At 49.5% G+C, this 20,366-nt stretch overlaps 1 protein-coding gene across 1 annotated transcript in view; it reads right to left on the bottom strand.

Annotated features, from left to right (window-relative positions):
• Positions 1-20,366, bottom strand: part of CHTF18 (chromosome transmission fidelity factor 18) — a 46,846-nt gene that overhangs the window by 26,004 nt on the left and 476 nt on the right. The window contains exons 2-17 of the mRNA XM_054041601.1: positions 19,764-20,024; positions 18,762-18,906; positions 17,816-18,014; positions 17,576-17,665; positions 16,118-16,170; positions 14,159-14,303; positions 13,212-13,424; positions 12,004-12,101; positions 11,773-11,896; positions 10,741-10,886; positions 9,493-9,586; positions 9,299-9,397; positions 8,753-8,883; positions 8,164-8,332; positions 6,081-6,305; positions 5,702-5,851 (exon numbers count right to left, since the gene is read on the bottom strand). Coding sequence (XP_053897576.1) covers positions 5,702-5,851; positions 6,081-6,305; positions 8,164-8,332; positions 8,753-8,883; positions 9,299-9,397; positions 9,493-9,586; positions 10,741-10,886; positions 11,773-11,896; positions 12,004-12,101; positions 13,212-13,424; positions 14,159-14,303; positions 16,118-16,170; positions 17,576-17,665; positions 17,816-18,014; positions 18,762-18,906; positions 19,764-20,024 — 2,342 coding nt within the window. The remainder of the gene's footprint in view (positions 1-5,701; positions 5,852-6,080; positions 6,306-8,163; positions 8,333-8,752; positions 8,884-9,298; positions 9,398-9,492; positions 9,587-10,740; positions 10,887-11,772; positions 11,897-12,003; positions 12,102-13,211; positions 13,425-14,158; positions 14,304-16,117; positions 16,171-17,575; positions 17,666-17,815; positions 18,015-18,761; positions 18,907-19,763; positions 20,025-20,366) is intronic.

Genomic DNA, 20,366 nt, shown 5'->3' on the forward strand with positions numbered 1-20,366 from the left:
GAGATGAGAGCAAACATGGCATAGCTATATGACGGGGTGCGGTCCCTCACATACCGACCCGTACCAGCAACCCAGGACAACTCCTGGATGCCACTGCATTCGGAAACAGAATATCCAGCTCCATGAATCAGGACAAACTTTTATAAGGGTTCTGATCCTCATGGAGTGAGGGCTTGTGCCCCGATAGCCATCGAAGGATTGGAAGAAGGTGCCCCTTTGGCAGATTGTTCCACGGTTGTCCATTACCGGGATTCTTGCCTTTTTCTCTGCAGCATGTAGTACTGATTATCATCAGTCAGAGGACTCGCGATCAGACAGAGCCCTGGCTTGAAGTGGTATATAAATTGCGATGCTCTTTCTTATTTGCACGACAGTAGCGCCTAGAGGACCCCACCGAGATCATGGCCCCATTGAGCTGGGTGTGCACAACACAGCAAGTGCCCCTGCCCCTACCAGCTCACAGTCCAGGGTGGAAGGGGAACCAGAGGCAGAGAGCGAAGAAGGGACTTGCCCAAGGTCAGCATTGGGAGCAGAACCCAGGTCTCTCAGCTCCCAGTTCAGTGGCCTGTCCATTGAATCAGGGAAAGGAGTGCCCTGGGCTAAACATACCCTGCACCTAGTGTGGACTGACAAGCCACAGTGGAAGCATTCTCAAGGTCAGATGCCAGGTACAACTGGCACAAGCTAGTTCTCTCTGCCCACACTGGGAGCAGATCCCTTCATCACCATCCACACATTCCCTCTGGACATCCAGCTGTGTGTGTGTGAGTGTGGGGGGGGGGTCAGGGGCTAGTCTTCCCACTGATCAGAGACAGGAGCTAGACCAGGACTGGTCTATGCAACAGCTTCTCCTGGCATACCAGTTATTCCTCACAGTCCCACCCTCTCCAGAGTTTTGCTCTGGTTTGCCCACAACGAAGTTAGTGCAGCAGGAGCCGAAATGAATTTAGTGAGCGGGGAGGCAGAGGCTGAGTGTCCTCAACTCCCAGCAATGCCCGATGGAAGTGGAGGACTAAGCACTTTGCAGGACTGAATCCAAAAATCAACAAGAAAGTGCCTGTCGAAATAACACGCACACACGCCAGGGTGGCTCAGGAGCTGGAAGCAGTCTATGACCTCCTTCACCACTAGGCCATTAGCGGAAACCTAGCCTGGCTCTGCAGTGATCAGAAGTTCCCTCCCCCATGATAGCTGCTTGGTGTCATCGGGTGTCAGTCCATTCCCAACAGCTGCGAGCCCACACTGTGAAACCCACCATACCAGCGAGTTTGCTCCCCGATTGGCACCGTTGGCGGAGTCCGAGCGGCGTCCATTGGATCAGCCGGGGCTGGATTCCTGCCCCCCAGAACACATTAGGGTAAGGGGTGACTTGATCACAGCCTATACAGATCTACATGGGGAACAACTATTTAATAAGGGGATCTTCAATCGAGCAGAGAAAGGTCGAACACGATCCAATGGCTGGAAGTGGAAGCTAGACAAATTCAGACTGGAAACGGGGTATAAATTTGTGACAGAGAGAGTAATTAACCATGGGAACAATTTGAATCCTGGTGGATTCTCCAGCAGGGGCAATGTTTAAACCAAGATTGGCTGTTTTTCTAGAAGATCTGCTCCAGGAATTATTTTGGGGGCAGGTCTCTGGCCTGCGTTATACAGGAGATCAGACTAGATCGTCACAGTGGTCCCTACTGGCCTTGGAATTTATGAATCAGAGCTGACGTAACAGTGAAAGAGAAGCTACTTCTCCACTCCCCAAAACCGTCCACTCAACAGCTTCCTTCAGCCCTATCTTTCTTCCCCTCGCTTACGCGCCAGGCAGCAATAGCTGCTGCCGCGCTGTGATTTTTAATTGATCAGGGACGGATTCTTGCAACACACATTAAAATACAAAAAGGCAGAAAGGAAAAACAAAATTAAGCCAAATAATCCTTAGGCCCCGAACGCTGGTTTCAGCTGGTTTCCCAGGAGCCAAGCGACTTGCAACTGAGCAAAGAAACTCAGCGCACATCATTGTGCTGCTTTCCAGGGCTATTTTTAAACACGTTTCTGGAGGGCTGCAGAGACAATCTTTAGAGTGCCGGTACCGTGCTTTTCTTCCCCTGCAGGTGCATTTTAGACACCACAATATGTAAACACACCGCAGTGACCACCTGGCATTTGCATATGTTCCCAATCAAGGCCTTTCTAAAAACACGGCGGCCTCCAGAAAGAAACAGCTTATTGCACCAAAGACTCTAGGAAGCCATCTTTGATTTATTAGACTCACTACCTTTAGTTGTATCCATGTCAGTTAAAGACCTTCCCCTCAAGAACATAAGGCCTTTCTGTACAGAGTGACCTAGTAGCTAGTACAGGAAGATGGGCTGCAGGGAGTCAGGACTCCTGGGTTCTGTCACCAGCTTGCTGTGTTAGCTTGGGCAAATCACAGTTTACCGCTCAGAAAAATGGGAGGAAACACACACAAGCTACTTAAAGTTTTATTCCTTTGAGACGGCTGAAGGAAGACAAATAAGTGCAAAATGGAACAATTTTTACTAGCAACTTTAATGCTGATAAATCCCCAAGAGAATCCTTCGTCACTGACTGAGCTGTGCATACAGTGGACAATAAGCTACGTACCTTTCCCTGCCAATTTATTTCACAGGGAAACTCAGGATGCTTGAGAACACAGTTTTACTGCATCGTGACATCTGATAACCAGAATATAACCAAGCCTGACAAGGCAGCAGCTGTGTTCAAAACATGAGTGTGAGCAGAGATGTTTGCAAAAATAAAATCAAGTCCAAACTGTACGTGTGTGTAATCGAATACAAATCAGGAAAGTTTCCGCAGCATTCAATGCTGAAAGTGACACATGAACTGATAAAGGGCTGCCCCACCCCCTACAGAAGGGGAGGAAGGCCTGTTGCAGAGAAATGAAAAAGGGAAGTTACAGATAAACCAGATGAAAGTCCTAGTGGGTAACAGCAGAAATCTGTGTCAAGAAAGAAAAGCTGACGTGACGGCATTTTTTAAAAGATCTGCGTCCAATGGCAGAGCCACGGCAGGGATCTGAGGAAGTAACACTGCGTTGCACTCGCTCTCTGCTGACCGGAGGCTTACAACTGCAGACGATGCCATTCTGCAGATGGGGAAACGGAGGCAGAGATATTAAGTGACTTGCCTGAGGTCATGCAGGAGGTCAGCGACAGAGCCTGGGATAGAAACCAGCTTTCTTCCCTCCCAGGCTCTAAGTGCTGGACAATATGGTCCCATCCTATTGCTCTCGTGGGCGGTGGATTATGCCAACCACCACCCGTTCCTATCACAACAGTGCTCCCCCACCTAGCTGGGAGCGTGGAAAGCTCATCTCCTCGATGGCATCTACCATTTCACCAGAGCCTTGGGACACCCAGGGATTCTCTGAAGCCAAAGGAGTTCGGTGCTCGTACCCCCGAACCCAGCTCTGGTCCCACCATTACACAGAGCACAGCGCTCAAAGGGGTGTTCTCAGCTATAAACCTTCCTTCCCTGTTCCCCAGTTGCTGCTCCTCAATTCAGACCCGCAGCACTGCCTGCTACACCGGGCCTGGGGATCGCCAAGCACGGGCTGGCCAGGGCAGCAAGAAGCGCCATGCTTGGTGCCCGTCTGGTGACATGCACAAATAGGGGACTCTGAATTCCTGTTTGCTTCTGACCCAGTGACAATGAGGCTGGGAAAACCCCGCGCAAACGTCTCCCAGCCAGGATAGAAGCCACACTCGGTCCATCCACTGCAGGACTGGCAGGCTGTTCCCCAGACTCATTTGTGGCCACTAAGGGACAATCTACTTCCCTTTGGTACTTCGGCGCCCCACCCGCCATTAATGGTAACTGGTGGCCTCCGCACCTTAAATGCATTAAGCCTCATACCTCTCCTTTGAGCAGAGCGGGGCTATGATTCCCATTTTACAGATGGGGAAGCGAGGCCCAGAGAGACTAAGTGATTTGCCCAAGGACACGCAGGAAGTTTGTGGCAGAGCCAGGAATTGAACCTGGCTCTCCAGTGTGCCAACCTAACCCCCTATCCACTAGACCACTCCCTTCCTTCTTCCTCTGGGTGAATGGTCGAAGCCAGCCATCAGACATGCAAAGGACAGAACGTGCCAGCACTTTACAGGGAACCAGCCTTACTGCTGCTAACTCTGGGTCGTACCGAGCATCTCTGAGAGCTTTTAACTCTTGACTTCAGGTGCTGTGTCCATAGGATGATCCTAATCTGGTGTAGCTGGGAGTGAGGATCCCCCCAGAAAGGGGAAGATCTGTTCAACAGGAGAGCATAAAGGAACAACCTCCACCTGGCAGGACTGGGCCTTCTGTCACTGCTTGTATCCTAGCAATGCCAGTTACAAGACCTTCCCCGAACCACCCAGCCTTAGCTTCCCAACCATGGGAGATGCATCTGGAACACAGGTGAGGTTAACCGAGGGTCGAGCGCAATTAATCCGTAAAACCTTTAATCGCAAAAACAACATGAAGTAGATTTTTTCCCCTGATACAAGGAGGACAGTTAATACCCAGGAGGATTAAAGCACTGAGAGGGGAGGGGAAAGAGTTTCCTATCAGGGACACAATGTGCTTGATGGAGCGGGGAGCCTTCTCAGCAGGCCAAAAGGAAAATCCACCATGACATCTAACTGAGTGCCCAGGTAACTGAAACCAGCCACCCCTGTACAAAACAAGAGCTGCTGAATAGAGACGCGCCATCCAGGGAGAAAGCGGCCTGCACTCCTCAGCAACTGCAATGTACGGGCCTGCACCAGAGCAACGTCCATGTGGGTTGGAATGAGAGACACCAAACAGGGCTGTGCCACTTTCCCCCTGGCTGATAGGGACAGAGCCCCTTGCTCTCCGGTGCCAATGCAAAAGTGCAGCATTCGCTGACCCAAGTCAGACCCAGCCTCCGCAGCCACTAGGGCCCGTAAGAGGGATCAAAGAGGAAAGCACTAGTGTCCCAGAATCCACTGGGGGTGCTTTGATCCCATCCTAACACAACAGTGTGTTCTCCTCTGGCTGCACTCACAGACCAAATCTTGCTCTATACCCCGCTTCTGCTCCCGGCCGTCTCTGTGCTCTCTGCTGGTACAAGAGCTCTTCCTTCAGCTCTGGCTACCTGTCTCTCCCCCTCACTGGCCGGCTGCCTGTACATCTCTGCTCCCTTCCCAGCCTTGCTGGCCTCATTGCTTTGGTTTGACCTTCACAGACCCCCTAATTCTTTAGGCACCGGGGACTTACCAGGACTGTTTATGTCCCACCTATGGAAGTGCAAACTGACACGTAAGTGCATAAGAACAGACACGTGCGCGAACACCCCTCTCCCCAAGCGGCTGATTACCAGAGGTGCCAAGTTCTTGCAGCTCCTACGGACTTCAGCTGTAGGCACTCAGCACTACCCCACAGACCCCAAACGTCCGGCATCGGGACTGGGATGTCCTCTCACAGCGGCCCCACTTTAAAGCTAACCCAAAGGTTGGGGCACTAGGCTCTGGGGTGGCGGGCTCAGCCCCTTTCTATTCTCTGCAATTCATACCCCATCCCCGTCTGCTGCTCAGAATTATTCAGAGCATTCTGGGCCCCAGTTTGTCTGAGGGACACTTTCCAAAGGGATGGTTCCCGCTGCCCCATGGACAAGCACAAAACACTTGCCACCAGCACGGAGACATGAGCAGGGGTCACTCACCGGCCTGAGCTTTGGGGAGATGATGTCTAGGAGCAGACAGAGTGCCTCCAGGATGAGAGACTGCGGCCCCGCGCGGCTCCGAGAGCTGGGCGCGATCCCCGATATCATGGACGCCACGAGATTCTGCATCTGGTTCAGTTTGGTCAGAGCCTGGTTTAAGTCAGAGCAGGAAACCTGTGAGCCACTGTGTTGCAAACACACTTACATCCAAAGGCAAATCACCTAGGAACCCAGGAGTCCGAGTCAAGCTCCCCTGCTCCAACGGCTGCTTCCTTCCAGCAACACAGCTGTAACCATCTTACCTACAGAAAGGAAGCCAATAACCCTCCCTCATAGGCCCCAAAGCACCGGCCCGGGCCCATTAGTTCTCAGTACTTGCCTCATACTGGCTGTTGGGATAGGCTAGTCTGGGGATGCTGGACGCAGCGAAGAGCAGATGAAAAGCAACGGGGAGGAAGGGCAGGTATCTCATCAGCTGGAAGTTCTGGTCGTGCATCACGGTGCTGTTGACTATGTCGGAGAAGCCCAGCCACTCCAGAGCCAGACACACCGCGCTGAAATTGGAATCCTTTAACTTCATGTTCAGGAAGTTGTCGTACAGGCCCTGGAAGGAACAGAGCAGAGCGACGGTTACATATCGATCCTGACTAGACAGCCTGTCACCTACATAGCTGGGAGTCGGGGTTTCACGCATCCCACTAATATGTAGTTCAATTGTTGTGTATCCACCTCCTGCACTATCCAGAAGTAACAGCAAATCAATCCTTGTGGCATCTGCGTGTTAGACGCACACAGGAAACTGAACGGGTTTTATTTATTTGTGACAACCAGCAATCCGATTGGCTGCTCTTGCCCAATCCCAAGTTTTATCGCAGTTGGTGTATCACAATGACTGGACTTTATCATGCTTCTTAATTCTTACCCTTTGAAGACTAAAGGCCACGTTTACAGAACTGTGCATTTGCGGGTGCGCAGGTTAGATGGACAATTACCGTTCCTGCGTCACAATTGCATGTACAAGCTTCGTATTTGCCCATGAAAATATGAGACTTCCAACAATGGTGTGTGCAAAATTAGCATCTAAACGATTGCACCTTTGTGCAGGTACCCAGTTGCAAAAATAAAGGCCTATAGATCTTTAGCCAATTAGAACAGTATGAAGTTATCAGTGTTTCCATCAGAAAGTACTTGTTGTACCTCCAAAAAGAATTTAAAGGGTGCCTTTCAGGTTTTTAAGCATTGGCACCCCCACACCGCTAATCAAAGGGAACTGTAAACATTTATAATTTGTGATAGTTAATTGAAGAAGAAATCCATTCCCTGGCTAAACTTCCACACAAATGCCCTCATAAAAACTTGATTTCATTTCACAATCAGAACGCCTATGTTGGAAGTCTCCAGACAGCCACCGAGTTCAGTCAGTAACATTCCCGAGATGAACAAACTCCCACGCACGCTGCTACTAATCAAGTAGCATCTCTGCCAAGAAAAGTTTTCAGTTCACAAAGGACCTGTCGCCCAGAGTAAGCAGAACATCACTGAGAAGTCAACGGAACTATACCGACTTCCACCTGAGAGTCTGGTTCACAAAATTCCCCCCCTTTCTCTGGGTAGAATAGCGACATATTTACTTCCCTCTGTCCACCAGGATAAGATACCGGGTCACGTCACGCGACACTGTTGAGTTCAGTCACGACACACTGCACCGTAACGCCACGTGGGAGCAGCTGAGTCCACCGCTTCCAAGCTGCCTTGCAGTATCACCACACATTGCATGGAGTTACGGTGTGTCCAATGGTTCTTTACCCGCCATGGCTGAGATGAACGGCAAAAGGCACCATGATTCTTTCATCTACCAAGGTATCATAAGGCAGTGGCTCTCAACCAGGGGTCCGGGGCACCCTGGGGGACCGTGAGCAGGTTTAAGGGGGCCCACCAAGCAGGGCCAAGCCTAGACTCCCTGGGGCCCGGGGCAGAAAGCCAAAGCCCCTCTGCCCAGGGCTGAAGCTCGGGGCTGGAGACAAAGCCTGAGCAATGTAGCTTCCCCAGGCAATTGTCCTGCTTGCTACCCCATAACGCCAGCCCCGGTTTTTATATGCAGAAAACCAGTTGTTAGGGCACAGCTGGGCCGTGGAGTTTTTATAGCGTGGGGGGGAGCTCAGAAAGAAAAAGGTTGAGAACCCCTGTCATAAGGGAACCTGGAAGTAATTTTCAGGCACTGCCGTACCATAGTGAAACATGGTTTTTCCCTTTCATTCCATTCCGCAGCCTCTGGCTTGGTCTTATTTTAGAATGGTCAGCTGGCAACAGATGTGGTCCTAGAGACTAAAGCTGCGTGACCTCCCTGGTGTGATGCCAGCGGTAGCCGGTGTTAGCCAAATCTCTGCCTCATAACCTGGGTGGAAAATACCCTGGGGAGGTGGAGGCAACAGCACCTGGCTTTCCTGCCGAAACTGCTGTACCTGAGTGAGCTTCTCTTGCTCCCCAGAAGAGGTGGCGAGGTGCAGGATGTGATGGAACCTTTGGGTGGATGCGTTAAGACCAGCTCTTCCCCCAGCCATGTTTAACAGGTCAGCATCACCTCCCAGCAGGATCTGATTTGGCAAGGAAGGGTCCATGCCAATCCTCTGTCTGCGGAGAGACAAAGAACAAAGGCGGGAGCGTGGGTGAATAATAAAAGGAAGAAAGGGTGGTGAGGTCCAAAGATAAAGAGATTAGCCGAGCACGCTCAGGCTGTTCAGAATGGCTTTAGCATTGCCCTCCATCCAAGTTACAACCAACACTGGAGATGGCACAAGAGAACACAAGAATATGAGGTACCCAAGAGATGCTTAAATGAAGCCCTCTGTGCCGCAGGATATGAATTAGGACCTATGCATTGTAATGGAGATTTCAGATTTCTCCATTGCAAACAAATGCACATAGCTACTCGCTTCTGTAGCCTTAGTGGTGCCTGAAACCCCCTCCTCCCACATACTGAACAAACGAGAGTCTGTTTCCTATGCTACCCTGCTCTCTCCATGGTGGAGACATAACCAGCACTCCCTTTACCTCTGAATCTTTGGAAGCTGGAAGATCTCCTGCCAGATGGAGAAGAGCCCCTTGTTCTGGTCCTTCAAGCCAATCTTCATTGTCTGCACCACCCTCATGCTGAGCTCTTTCTTGCCTCGGCCATGAAGGAACTGGAAATACAACCAAGAAGTCTGATTATAGGCAATGCCATGAAGAACGTGAGGGAGGGTCCCTGCTGAAGAGGAAGGCAATTAGGGGCAAGGCAGGAAGAGGCATTTTAGTGGCATTTGACCATTCATCCTTCCAAGCTTGTGCTGATAAAAATGGCAGTTAATGGCACCCGAATCTGACTTCACATACTCTGTCTACAGGGTGATGCTAAGTTGTGATCCCAGAAAGGGGGAAATCTGCTTAACAGGAGAGCTTAAAGAAATGAAGTGGACCAAACTGGATGGACATTTCAAAGGCCCAGTGATGGGATACAGAGCTTTTCCTCTAGACTGCCAGCTGGAATCCAGCCCTGTGTCAAGAGCCACAGAGTCTAGACCACCCACAGGCCAGTGGGAAGCGGCAGCTCTGCCGTACCTGCAAGGTGTTTATACACGACCGGATGTCATTCTCCGTCTTCTCACACAGCACCGTGAGCGCCCCTGTATCTGCCTTCATGCCCTGCTTGACGGCAATCTACAGAAAAGGGGGTGAGTGCGTTAGCTCCCGTGTGACACAGGCCTCACAGAGGAATAATCCCGGGCAGAAGGGCGCTTTGGGTGTATACTTACCTCGTACAGTCTCTGCACCAGCCGGGAGGGGGCAGTCTGAGGAAAATTTAAGAGGAACGCTTGCTGTCTCAGCTGCCTCAGAGAGGGGACATACCTGCCAAAGGGGAACACAGAGGCCTTTAAGGATAACCCGTATGGAGGAGGGAAACCAACAAAATAATGAGCCTGTAGCTACAGACCCAGCCTAACTCCTTTCTTCAGTGGAAGTTTGGTCCATAGGGACCTCTCTATTGCAGACCCTAGCATACATTTAAACGTACTGGGTTAAAAGGGTCCTGGGTAGGTGCGGGTTTGTAATGCACACAGAGGACTTCGTGATTTAAGAAAGGCTCAAAGGTGCTTAAAAGGTGCCTTCTCTGGGGAGGTTTGATAAGTCACTAAGTTGCCTTGGGAATGCTATGGTGGGCAGATGCTGCTCAGAGAACGTGGTGGGACCAGAAATGTGCCAGCATCTCTCCCGACCAGTGCTAAAATTGTAATTTAGCTGGAGGAGAAAGAAACAGTTGAATGATTAGAGAGAGAGAGAAGGGGGGGAATTGCTTTCACACAATGAATCACACAGTGTCTTCACCATAGGTCCCCAAAGTGTGGGGCACATCCCCCAAAGGGGACATAGAGGAACGTCCTGGGGTGCGTGGCAGGGCCTGGGCCAGCCCCCATGGGGGCAGGGAGGGAACGCCACCCAGCCCCTCCCTGCCCCCAGCTCTGCTCCAGTCCTGCCCCCAGCTGCGCCCCCCAGCTCATGCCTGGTGCCATCCCCAGCCCCAGTGCGGCTCCGTTCTTGGCTTGGGGCTGAGGCTGGGGGCAAGGCTGGGAGCAGAGCCACCCCTGGTCATGGGCCCGGTTGCCGGCCCCCACCACAGCCCAGCTGCAGCTCCGCTCCTGCCCACCCACAGCTGCAACTCCAGCTTTGGCTCCCTTACCCCATTCACCCGCCAGCCCCTTCCAGCCATGGCCCCGTTCCCAGCCTGGCAGGGGTGTGTGGACAACGGGAGGTGGGCGACCCTCAAAAGTTTGGGGACCACTGGTCTTCACAGTCACCCCACACAAACCATGTACTCAGGCTGGTCTGCAGAGAAGGAAGCAAAGCATTGAGAAGTAAAACTAACCACCACCATTCTTTATTCTAGCCCCAGCACCACGGAGCAGCCAGCCAGCAACCCTCTGCTGGTTGGTTCTGGTTTTACGCCTGATCCTATCTTCAATTTCCTCACCCAGAGTGAAAGGCCCCAAATGAAAGATACTAACTGGTCATTGCAAATGCAGATGATTGGCCTTAATAAGATGCCGCCTTCCCGTCTCCTTTTTCTGCCACCTGCTCCGCCCGGGTTAGCTGCCGGCTCGGTCTCCGTGTCCTTACGGTTGATGATGTTTAGCAACACGTTAATAGAAGCCTTGAAGAATTGGGTGGGGGGAAATAAAGCGTGAACGTTAGTTCTGGAGGGATGCGGGAAAGAGTGAATACGACTGAGCTAATTCTCCGCTATGGGGAAAGCCGGGGGGAGGGTCAGGATGCTCGACTCCAGTGCCGCTGGGAGGGGCACTCATCAGCTGGATCTCTCTTCCTCCGGGTCTTCTGCCAAGATCAAGCACAGAACTGGTGTTAGTACGAGATCTGTCCATTACTGGGGGGCGGGCGCCGCGATCCAATCTCTACGCTCGACAGTCCTGTACCTATCCTCTCCCCAAGACGCCCAAGTGTACCAAATGCTTTTCTTGGAAGGAAACCCACAAGCACACAACCGAGTTAAAGGCTTCACCCCATTCTACATCTGAACTCTCTCTCCCCCATTTCCGACTTGCTTAGAACCCTCTCGGCCTCTTCCCCAGTACGCGCGGCACACATTGCAGACATGAGTCGCCACCACTAGGAGTCAGGCTTTGACATCTCTCCTTGGGCCCAGCCAGAGGAGAAGCCAGGCTAAGTTCTCCTCTCTCAGAAAGTTACTGACCAGTCTGGACTTGCAAAGCGGAGCAATGGTGACTAAACACACCTGCAGCAAACCACTAAGGGCCAGATTTTTAAAGGTATTAAAGCGTCTAGTGGGATTTTCAAAAGCCTCTAGCCACTGAACTCCCACTGATTTCAGTGGGTGTCAGGCAAGTAGGTGTTTTTGAAAATATCCCTGGGTGCCTAGGTACCTTTCAAAATCTGGCTCTAAGTGTCTCGGTCACTTTCCTGCTCCCCCAACACAGAAGAACAAGTAATGAGGAAACGGTAGGATCTCCCCAGCTACGAAACCCAAGGTTGGGCCCCCCCTCACAAGTCACAGGGCTTACAGTTGGCGCACCGTCTATCTCATCAATGACCAGGCAGTTGGGCTTCTCACTGGCCCCCAGCACAGACTTCATCTGAGTAGCAGCTTCAATCCGCGTTTTGAATATGTCCGGGCTGCGGTCATCACTGAAACAAAAGCCGTTTGGAGCCGTTTATATCCCTCTTGCGTTTATTCTGCCTTGAAGATATCCTGCCAGGATAGACCGGAAGGCCAGGCAAGAGAACCGACTCACCTGGCGTTCATTTCAACGACGTTGTATCCTGCATGCTTGGCAATCACGTGGGCCAGCGTGGTCTTCCCCAAACCCGGTGGGCCACACAGCAGCGCCACCTGCAGCAGAGAGTGGGAATACGGAGCAATGCACACCGTGTGCCCAGCACCGCAGGAGACAGTCGCTCGATATCAAACAAGGTCTATGTTGCAAAGGGTTAAAGCTCTAAAAACTGCTCTGTCTTTAAAGCTGCCCCATCTTCTACCTCCCAAGGCGCTGGGAACTTCTTGGCGTTAAGACCCTATGGCACTTTATACAGCAACACTAGCCCAGTAGCCTGATCAAATCCCAGTTCGGGTCATTGTAACCTTGCCTATTTAATTCCTGCCATTTCAATGAAATTCTTCTTCACATCCTGTCTTAAATGATCCCGTGGCACTGCTATTAAACATCAGCCTCGGTCCACCCTAGAAGCGGCTGCACGGATTGCTATATTTATGCATTTTACATGGCCAAGTTATAAAAGCAAACAAAAACAGTTCACTTATTCAAAGCGATGGGAGAATCCATTACTGGAACACATAAGTCAACCTGAACTATAGGCATCAGTGCCAGCTGTGCCAGCAATATGTATGACGGTATATTTAAGTTTGTAGAGTGCTTTGGGATCCCTTCAGGGTGACACATTCTGCATAAGTGGTTAAGATCCCAGCAATGTATTTACTTAAAACAATCTTTGCCATAACCTTAATTTATATCCCTTAACTTAATCCAACAGAGGAGATGCATGCAGTGCTATTCCACTGTTGAGTATCTATTCTTATTTTCCCTTTAAAATCCATTGACGGGACAGAGCTAAGCTGATAAAATCATAAACTGGAGTGTATGATTTCATCCTCCTATGATGTATTTGTGTAGCACTGCCCTCTGCTGGAAGGAATCGTGCCTGCTTAAGTGTATGTAATGTCACCCTCTAGTGGAGGTGATTTTCAGAAGACAAGAATGTACTACAGGCCAAGCACAAGTATGCGCCGAGTTGAAGCTAGCAAGCCTGTGCTTGGAACAATCTCCTTTCACCCCAGCCGCGATCCCACTTTTTAAACTTGCAAAATGCAAGAGCAAGCAGCAGTTGACAGGAAAACCCCAAGAATTCACTTCAATTCTAAAAAGTAAATCCCAATTTCTCAGGGTTGTGCTGGAAGAGGAGGGGCCAAGCTGCTAATCCGCACCTTGTATTTGGGTCTCTTGTGTTGATCCAGTTCAGCCTCCAGAATCTCTTCTGTGAATTGTGCCTTACTTCTCCATCTGTTCTGCTGCTCCTTGGTCTGTCTGAATGGAGGGCGGGCGTCAGCGCTCGGCTTCGCTTTCTTCACCGTTTTTTCCTTCCCGAAAACCACCGCGTCCCACAGCTTCAGCCATTTCAGAAGACAGCGATTTGTGTACTGGACGACAGAGGAGGAAAGGGGGCAGGATAAATAATCAAAGGCGCTTGAAGGATCTGCCTGAGCAGACATATGCAAGAGAGACTCCCCCCGTACAGAGCTGAAAGCATCCCCCCTCTGGAGCTTAAAAAGCTACTGTTTATGGACCGCACAGATCTCGGTTGGAGGTTCTTTTCGGCGTGCACACATAAAACCACCACAGTTGAGCAGATCAGACTCGAGCCTTCAGGAGGCCATAGGGATTTCTCCCCAGCCCAACCTCGACCTCAGAATACACACGCACTCTGTGTGTGTCCCCCAATACATGGATATAATTAACTAACTCAGGCATATGACATTTTAATCTTCTTGAATGGAAGATGTCACCTGGGTTTGGAGGTGCAAGCACCATCTAGCGGGCCCAGCACTGGATCAGGAATCAGGAGACCTGTGTTGTATGCACAACTCTGTCACTGGCCTGCTGGGTGACCCTAGGCCTGTCCCTTCCCACCTCTGTGCCTGTTTTCCCTCCCACCCTTTGCCTCGCTTGGCCACTTAAATGCTAGGTTCTTTGGGGCAAGGACCGTGTCTCACTAGGTCTATGAACACCGTCTAGCACAATGGGACCCTGATCTCAGATGGGGTTTCCAGGAGCTGCTATAACACAAACAACAATAATTTGGCACCAGAAACCCCCAGGATTAAAGAACTATCATCAAAAAACCCCAACGGTGTACTTTATATAGGGATCTTACATCATCACTGAGCAGCTCTGTGTAGTGTCTAGGAGTAAATCTGTCGACCCACAGGCAATGCAGGGCAGATTCGTCCTCATCGTCACCACCGTCTGTTTCCTCGTTAGGCTCTGAGGTCTCATTTCCAGCCTCTCCATGGAGGTGACTGCAGGAAACAAGGCAGAGATTAAAAACCTCAGAGCACAAAGTGCCCATCCCATGAGAGCCTGTACTAGAGTCCATGGAAAGATCAGGCAATAGTCATCATAGAACTATAAACACTAGCCTAGGTTCAAAACATCCAACACTCAAAGGACAGAAGAGATCCTAAATCCAGCTAACTTACTCCAGGCACCTGAGCAGTTAGAGAAATGCGGTGAAGGGAGAGCTAACTGCCCCAGGTCATGGAAGGTCCATACGAGACCATTGAGCAACTGCTGCCTAGCCAGTGTTGAGGTTTTTCAAAAGATCACAGACTGCACTGGATAAACAGAGGTAATGGGGCTTGGGTAGTTTTTAGGGCTGTCCATTAATCGCAGTTCACTCACACAATTAACTCAAAAAAATTAATCACGATTAAAAAAATTAATCGCGATTAATCGCCGTTTTAATCGCACTGTTAAACAATAGAATACCAATTGAAATGTATTAAATATTTTGGATGTCTTTCTACTTTTTCATATATATTGTATTCTGTGTTGTAATTGAAATCAAAGTGTGTATTATTTTTGATTATAAATATTTGCACTGTAAAAATGAGAAACAGAGGAAATAGTATTTTTCAATTCACCTCATACAAGTACTGTAGTGCAATCGCTTTGTCGTGAAAGTGCAACTTACAAATGTAGATTTTTTTTTGTTACGTAAGTGCATTCAAAAACAAAACAATGTAAAACTTCAGAGCCTACAAGTCCACTCAGTCCTTCTTCTTGTTCAGCCAATCGCTAAGACAAACAAGTTTGTTTCCATTTATAGGAGATAATGTTGCCCTCTTCTTATTTACAGTGTCACCAGAAAGTGAGAACAAGCATTTGCATGGCACTTTTGTAGCATGGGATTCCAGCAGCGGTCACACCAGTGCCAAATACAGAGGTAAAATAACTGCTCTAATCTTACTGGAGATTCCCCTGTTGATGCATCCCAGGATCACATTAGTTCTTTTGGTCGGAGCATCGCACTGGGAGCTCATGTTCAGCTGATTATCCAGCCCCATCCCCAAATTATTTTCAGAGTCACTGCTGCCCGGGAGACAGTCCCCCATCCTGTAGATATGGCCGACGTTCTTTGTTCCTAGGTGGATTCATTTACATACAGCCATACTAAAATGCATATTGTGTGCATGCGCCCAGCTTACCAAGCGATCCGGATCGCTCTGTATCAGTGACCCGCCCATTTCATTATTTACCATGCCCCCAATTTTTGTGTCATCTGCAGTTATTGGTGATGATTTTGTGTTTCCTTCCAGGTCATTGATAAAAATCTTGAATAGCATCGGGCCAAGAATACATGCCTGCTGGACCCCATTGGAAACATTATCACAGTAACACCTGGAGGCCTCATCTGAGATCAGGGTCCCACTGCGCTAGCTGCAGTACATATACGTAGTAAGAGACCGTCCCTGCCTCAAAGGGGTCACAGTCTCCATAGACATGAGAGGCAAACCACCGGTGGAAAAGGATTATTGTGTTACAGATGGGGAACAGAGGCATGGCATGATTAAGTGACTTGCCCAAGGAAATCTGTGGCAGAGCTGGGAATTGTACCCAGATCTCCTGACTTCCAGTTCATGCCCTGGACCACAAGGCCATTCTTCGACTTAAAGGAACACCCTGGAGCAGGCTCCAATGAGCAGGCAGCATCAGTGGCTGAATCCCAACAGAAGCCTCACTGCGGCGATGGAAGCGGCACCAGAGAGTGGCGTGTGAGAACCCTGGCAGTAGATGCTACAAGGACAGAAGGAGAATTGCCCAAATGACCCACCTGTTTAATATTTCGGTCAGCCGCTGCGATGCCTCCAAAACTCGCCTCCGACGCTTAAAAACAAACAGGGGTGCGATGGGGGTCAGAATTGCTCTAATACACGTCTGGCAACATAGCAAGGATTTCATAACTAATGCTCTTTGCCTAGCAGGGTGGCAAGGTTATGTTGAGATGACTATTTTTTTTTATTCCAAGAATTAAACACGTCACTTCCCCTGGTGGGCATTCCCCAGACCTGGCTGTTCAGGGACATGATATTTAAGGCTACATTTTCAAAATGTCTCTGTCTGTACTTGCAATAAAACAATTTGTGTGCACCTGATGGGTCCTTTGGTACAAGTATGAATGAGGCGGGGCTCTCAAACACCGTATGTTCCTCAAGAAGGCCGTCTGGCCAATTCTGAAGAACCAGGTTTTCCGAACTACCATTTAATGTAAAGAGTGCTACCCTCTCCTAGCTCATCTTGATCTCAGTGTTCTATCCACACAAGTAAGAAAAACAAATCATGTAAATTTGATATTGGATATAATCTATATGGTCCCTCTGGGGCTGGTGCGGTCACATTCTGAGGGTGTTTACACTGAAGCGGGAACACCTGCGACAATCTGGTCAATTGTCTTGGTAGCTGAAACGGCCAAGAGCTTTTCTGCCACTGAGGTGAAAGTGACCAATGAAACCTTGGGTGACCAGTGATGGACAGAGACTGGACATCCAGCCAGACTGTCTTAAAGACCTAGCTAGAGATCGATTTGCATGGCGCTCGTTCTGCATGGAGACCACGCCCCTTAAGGATCTGCTTTGTTGATGGTAAGCTATACGGAGCCATGCCTGGAAACCAAACGTTTCATGTGGGAAAGGAGGGAGAAGGGTTAGTCCAACAGAACAGACTCAAAGGGAAGTGGGGGAAGCCATCTCACACATTATTTGATTCATGTTAAGTGGGCAAAGCACTTAAGAACATAATACAGGGAATAAATTTACTAGGGGTGACATTTTCAAAAGCATTTAAGCAACTAAATCCCATTTTGAAAAGTGACTTAGGAATTTAGGAGACTAATTTTCATTGAAAGCCAAAAGGACTTTGGCTCTAAGTCACTTACATTCTTTCGGAAATGTTATCCCAGGCTTTTTCCATCTCTAACTTCTACCCTCAAATGGGAAGCAAGCAGCAGATCAGAAAAATGCAACTGCTGGCGATACTTCAGAACGTCGGGAACCTTGATTTTCAGGTGTGTCTGCTAATTCTGGGTACCCAGCTTGTCACACCGATAGCCTAATTCTTTCACAGGTTCTACAAACTACAGTCGGAACTGCAGGCGCTTAAGCTGTATCGAAACTGAAGATCGAGGCACCCAGAATTAACAAACACTTGAGAATTCAGGTCATTGATGCCTGACCCTAGAAATGTCAATTGCTAGCTGAGAGGAAGAGCTAGAAATAGGACTTGGGTACCATACCTCTTCAGACACTTGCTCCTTTAGGTAGGAAAAAGGAACCCCTAGTAAATGAAGTGGTCTTTGTGCGTTCCAGCCCAGAGAGTCGGGGAGCTGTAAAGATCAGAGACTGCATTAGTATTTACAAAGCACAGGTTCATATTTCACCCTTAGCAAGAGACTCTAGAGTACTCAGCTTCCAACACTACATTGGAGGCCACAAAACAAACCTACCCAACCCGGTCTCCAGTTGCCAGATCTTACCTCCACTCCAATTCTGGAGTGATCTTCCTTCAGAACCATGAAGACTCTGGTGCCATCAGCAGAAGTCACATTGACATAGTCCTCCAGGATGGGCGGGCGCTTGAGAACCCGTTTCGGGTCCTTTTCAGGGGGTGGCGTCATGCGCAGTGGAACCATGTCGTTCACTTCCAGGCTATCTGGGCTCACGAACTTTGGACTCCTTTAACACAGGAACACAAGAGAAAGTGGCCATGAAATCACATTCCCAGCAGGCTAAACTCAATGTACCAAAACTTGCTTCAAAACCGAAACATTAGAATCGAATACACCCAAAATCAGATTTCATGGGCCAAAGTCACCAGAAAATGGCAACAAATACAAGCAGGAAAATGCTGTGCAAACTTCCCCCAACCAAGCTCTGTCATCCACACAAAGTCTGCCAGGCAGCATTCCCAGCTAGTCTAGTACTGGGCGCCCTCCACACAGCTCTGCCAACGAACCTACATGCTGGTCTGCAGCACTTTGTAGTCTAGTCACCTGCAGTTTCTGGCCTGATATTACAGTCCCCTCCATACACCACTCTGCTGACCCTCAAACGTGACCCCCCAGTCCTTCTCTTCCCTCCCTGTCAAAGCCCCTGAACCTGACCTCGTGCTCCTGACATGCCCAAGAAAGACACTCAAATACCACTGCAATGAGTATGGTATAAAGGTTTAGATAGTGAGGGGTCTCTCCTGAGCAGAAACAGCCTGTGCTGTTAGTTCTGTGAAGTGGACACAAAAAGGGACTAGGATAAAGCCACCCACATAGTTTTCCCTTGTAACCTAAATGGACATCTGACCCCAAGCTTCCAAAGACCTTTAGTTTACTGCATAAGTTTAGCACCAAGATTTAAAATTACTGACTGTCAAGGGCCTTCCTCACAACAGTGACCAAATAATGAGAAAGGGATTCAAACCCTGTTCACCTGGCATGCTGCGGTTTGGAGCAGTCCCCGGGGGAAGGAGGCGGGGTAATGTCATCCTGGGGGAAATCAGGAGAGGCCAATTTGTCCTCCACACCAAAATTCAGCTTCTTAACGGCTTCAAGTCTTCGTCGCTTTGGCTTAGGAGCTGTTCGACACAAAGGGAAGTGGGGGAGGGAATGTCGATCAAAGCAGGGTATTTACAGAGAGCTAATACAACTCCTTTCATCCAGGGATCTCAATGCACTTTATAAGCATTAGTGAACAGAGCTTCATATCCCCTTTCAGAGTAACAGCCGTGTTAGTCTGTATCCGCAAAAAGAAGAACAGGAGTACTTGTGGCACCTTAGAGACTAACAAATTTATTAGAGCATAAGCTTTCGTGGACTACAGCCCACTTCTTCGGATGCATATAGAATGGAACATATCTCCTCATTATATGTTCCATTCTATATGCATCCGAAGAAGTGGGCTGTAGTCCACGAAAGCTTATGCTCTAATAAATTTGTTAGTCTCTAAGGTGCCACAAGTACTCATATCCCCTTGTATCCTCTTTTAACAGACAGGCAACTGAGGCACAGTAAGGCAAACTGACTTGTCCAAAGAGTCAACAAGATTGACAGGAACGGAAGCCAGAAGCCCGAGTTTCCAAGATCGTCCTGCTAGGACACACACTAATGTTTCCTGAATTAGAGAGATTCCATACAGTAAACTTTTCAGTGAAATGGCCTGCTCAGTGCCCACCTCTGGGACACCCTGAGAAATGAACATCAGTTGGTTCAAAGAGGAACATGGGCTTGGGAGGCGGGTGGCAGGCATCCGCTTTACCCTCTAGGTTAGAACAAACATGACAAACTGGCCAATCTAGCGTCATGCCAATAGCCTGAGCTGCAAAGGGGATCAGCACCTAAGAAGAGCATTTAAGGTACAGCACCAAGTGGAGGCAAAGGGAGGCACAAAGGGGCCTTGGCGTACATGTAGCCAAAGAGCATTTCCAAAACATACTGAGCACAGCAGGAGACTGGTGAGGGGGCAAGCTCTCCGAACACTCCTCCTCCTCGGATTCATGCAGAATACACTCTAGATGCCGCTTCTTAGGGTTAGCCTCCCCAGTGCTCTCCACGGCATTTGTCTGGTGTTGAAAGTCCTTTTCCTTTAGAGCGGCAGAGTCCTTAACCACATCCCCGGCTGTTAGAGCTTCTTCAAACGTCTGCTTTCTGCTTCGGAGCTGGGACACTTTGGGGGCCGATGGCGGAGATGGGACATCTGAAAAAGATATATTTTTTTAAATGACAGCGATATGATGTGACCCCCATCTGCATGGGGGGAGCGGCCACGAATAAGCCTGATTTTCGCAGAGGAGATGCCAAAGCAGACGGCAACACCAGCCAGCCAGCAGGCATAAACCGGCCCTTTAGCCAGCTGAGCTTGAACAGGTTTCTTTTAAAATCCAGCTGGGTTCCGTCTACATTTGCTGGTCAAGCCACGTTCCAGGTCAGTCCAGCTACAAGCAACTTTAAACATGGTTGCCTGCCCCAGGGAGATGGAACCTCAGTATTGGCGACTGTATGAAGAAATGTACCACACATGCACATTATTAGCATGTAA

This window comes from Malaclemys terrapin, chromosome 10, assembly GCF_027887155.1.
Source record: "Malaclemys terrapin pileata isolate rMalTer1 chromosome 10, rMalTer1.hap1, whole genome shotgun sequence".
NCBI lineage: Eukaryota > Metazoa > Chordata > Testudines > Emydidae > Malaclemys > Malaclemys terrapin.